Genomic DNA, 3114 nt, shown 5'->3' on the forward strand with positions numbered 1-3114 from the left:
GGGAAAGGGGAGAGCGTGGGGTGCCCTTTTGCATGTCCATCCCAAAATACCCTTCCAGACCCTTTTCTAGAACAGTGGGGACCTGCAGAGCAGGAGCCTCTGGCTCTCGAATCAGGATTTTTAATGTGATCATTGCAGGAAGAAGTTGCTAGACAAAGCCCTGCCTGCCGCTGCCCATCTGCCGTGTCGGAGAAACCCCGTGGGGTCACAGCCACCCAGACCAGTGACCAGTCCCAGTGTGGATGCTCCTGCAAGCTCGTCCAGGGCACGACTGTCCTGGCCACATCCCGTGGGCACCATTGAGCCTGGCTCCCTCCCAGCGTGCTCCTGCTCCATGTACCTGGATGTAGTCCTGAACCTGCTGGTGCCTCTGCTTTGCGGTGGAGAGCTCCGCATCGGAGAAAGCCTCCCTGAGGCTCTGCTGGGAGAGGAGCGACTCCAGCTCCAGGAGAGCGGACACCTGGCAGTACTGGGTGATGAACTCCCGGTCGTATGTGAAGAAGTGGACTGGGGAGAGGGAAAAAAAGAGAGGGGGGAATGAAAAATATCAAGTCCCTTGCTGTGGATGCTCTACAGGCTCCTACTGGCTCACTCAACACAGGGAGGAGGCAACATTCTCCTCTCGCCTACCTGAACAGTCCTCAGCATCCCTCCCCATCCCTCCTCTTCTGGGAAAGGTGAGGGAGCTCCAGCCCACCCCACTGCCTGGCCCAGCTCTCGGGAGGTCTCAGAGGCCAAGGAGACCAGCAAGGTTGGGGTTTGGCGTTCCATCTCCTCACCTAGCTCAAAGATCTGCAGCGGCAGGGTGAGGAAGCCGGAACGAGGGGTGTAGGGGTTGTTCTGGCCTGGAGCAGTGCAGACATCATCTGATGGAGGCAGCAGCAGCAGGAGGGAGACCTGGCCCCCAAAGTCCAGCACCTCTTGGCTGTACAGACGGAAATCTTTGGCCTGCAAAGAAGATAGTGCAGGTAACATCTGCAAACATCAGCTGGTGGGCCCCCCACTGAGTCCTCGCCCGCAGAGGAGTCCTCAGGGACCACCGCAGCCAGGGGACGCTGCTGTTGCAGCACACAGCCAGAGGCTCCTTGCTTCTGGCATGATGTGTGTACCCCTCTTTCTCTCTTACTTCTCCTGAAAGTCCTTAAACTACTGGTCCAAGTCACTACGAGAGGGTCTCAGAGCAGAAGTGCCACTAGCTATGGTCTCAGCCCTGCTCACAGAGGTGCCCTCACCACTGCCAGGCCAGAAGCACATGCCTGGCACTGGGGCTGCTGGACACCTTCCCAGTGAATACTCAGCGTGGTGGAGAAGGGATATCTGCCCACGCAGTCTGGCCCAGGGACCATCCTGCTTTGGAGGGGTAGAGCTGGGCTGGTCTCGTGCTGCAAGGGCTGAGCCCAGGACCAAACCACAGGGCAGGCAATAATGCAAACCCAGACCCACCATCCTCGCTTCGGAGGTACAGCTGAGGGTAAGACAAACAGCTCCTGTGGACACTGTCCGTGGGCAGGCAGGTGCTGGTTGTCCACCGCTTGTCTTCTGTTTGCACTGGATGAAACCCCAATGGATGCTTCAGACCCCCAAAGAGGGAGCAGGGGCTGTGGTACCCCGCCTGCTGCGGTGACCAGCACAGTTCTGCATGGTTTCTTCCCCTTCCTCCTCCCCAGCCCGCAGCACCTGCCCATACCTCTTGCAATGGGATGTTGACCAGGGTCATCAGCTCCTTGATGGCCACTTGGAGCTCCTGAAACAAATGGTTCTGGGAGGTCTCAGCCTCTGGCTCTGCAGGAACAGCCTCCTCCACACTGGCCATCTTCTGCAGCCATTCCCACTCCTCCCTGGAGAAGGGACAGACATACATGTGCCGGAGGGAGCAGCTCGCGGGGGAATTGAACGCGCAATAGCTACAAGGGCTGCGTTGGCTCAGCCATTCCTCCCCAGACAGTGCAGCACCCCAAGGGATGCCGGAGTTGCAGAGGTAGACAGGGACCTTGTTTTGCTCCTGCATGGCAGGCAGCGGGGCTGAGAGGGAATATTATGCTGCTGCCAGGAGCCCGAGAGCCAAAGCAGGAGGTGATGGGTACTCTGAGGCTGGATGGGACAAAGGAGCCTGGCTGCCTCAGGTGAGCTGCCCTGCAAGCCCCACCTGGGGGTGGTGGGGTTGGAGCGAATCTTGACATGGCAGAGGATGTTGGGGAGCTGCTCCGGCACCAGCACTCGGATCTGATCCACGGCGCTGCACAGCTTCAAGTAGCCCAGGTAGAGGCCCGGGGAGAGGGCATGGCTGCTCCGCTGGTGGTACGCCAGCTTGTCCTGAGGAGAAAGGCACTGCTGGATCCAGCAAGCCCTGGCAGCAGGGCTCCATCCTGCCCTCACGCTGGCTGCCCAGCACAGCCAGCCCAGGCAGCAGCAGGGAAGCAGCAGAGCAGGTACCATCCGGTGCTACGGGGATGAATCTGGCACCAGCTTGATGCCTCCCCTTGAAGCAGTGGGGTTTTTGGGGGCTGGCTGGGCTCTGCTCCCCCCTCTGCCTGCAGCCAGGACCAAACCCTCAGAGGTCTGGGCTCTGCCGTGGCTTTTCCAGATCATGGCGGAGCAGGGAAGGATGGTGGTCCTGCAATGGAGCCCACTGCAATTCTCTGCCGCGACGGAGCTGGCACAGACCTGGATGGAGATGAGCAGCGTGTCCAGAGCAGTGGGCTCCTCCGGGGACGACACAGACTTGCGGCTGGTCTGCAGCTTGCAGATGCGGACACTCTCAAAGGTTTGGTTGGTCTTCACCTCCTTCAGGGTGACGATGAGAATGTTGCCCTGTTTGTCTTTGACAGGCTCAAAGAAGACCTGCCCCAGGTCCTGGATGCCCAGCAGCCCCTGTGCGATGGGACAGGAGGGCAGGAGAAAGCAGTGGGTCAGGGGACATCCTCGAGGCACAGTGCTCTGGGGGTCTGGGCAGCTGGGGTGTGGCTGGGAGTCTCCCCTCTGCCTGCTGGAAACCAGCCTGCCCAGTAAAGCACCCACTGAGAGCCCCCAGCCCCTCTGCACGAGACTGCCACGAAGCCTGGCACCCCACTGCCCCACGGCCAGGGTCCTGCCAGGAAGGACAAGGCAGGGACA

At 60.2% G+C, this 3114-nt stretch overlaps 1 protein-coding gene across 1 annotated transcript in view; it reads right to left on the reverse strand.

Moving 5' to 3' along the window:
- The window catches only part of LOC104461669 (ankyrin repeat and fibronectin type-III domain-containing protein 1-like), a gene marked incomplete at its 5' end in the record, with an annotated part of 42829 nt that overhangs the window by 4079 nt on the left and 35636 nt on the right, over positions 1 to 3114 (reverse strand). The window contains 5 exons of the mRNA XM_010073330.1: positions 341 to 507; positions 711 to 948; positions 1688 to 1838; positions 2147 to 2313; positions 2665 to 2871. Of these exons, the coding sequence (XP_010071632.1) occupies positions 341 to 507; positions 711 to 948; positions 1688 to 1838; positions 2147 to 2313; positions 2665 to 2871 (930 nt within the window). The remainder of the gene's footprint in view (positions 1 to 340; positions 508 to 710; positions 949 to 1687; positions 1839 to 2146; positions 2314 to 2664; positions 2872 to 3114) is intronic.

This window comes from Pterocles gutturalis, unplaced genomic scaffold, assembly GCF_000699245.1.
Source record: "Pterocles gutturalis isolate BGI_N339 unplaced genomic scaffold, ASM69924v1 scaffold11177, whole genome shotgun sequence".
Lineage (NCBI taxonomy): Eukaryota > Metazoa > Chordata > Aves > Pterocliformes > Pteroclidae > Pterocles > Pterocles gutturalis.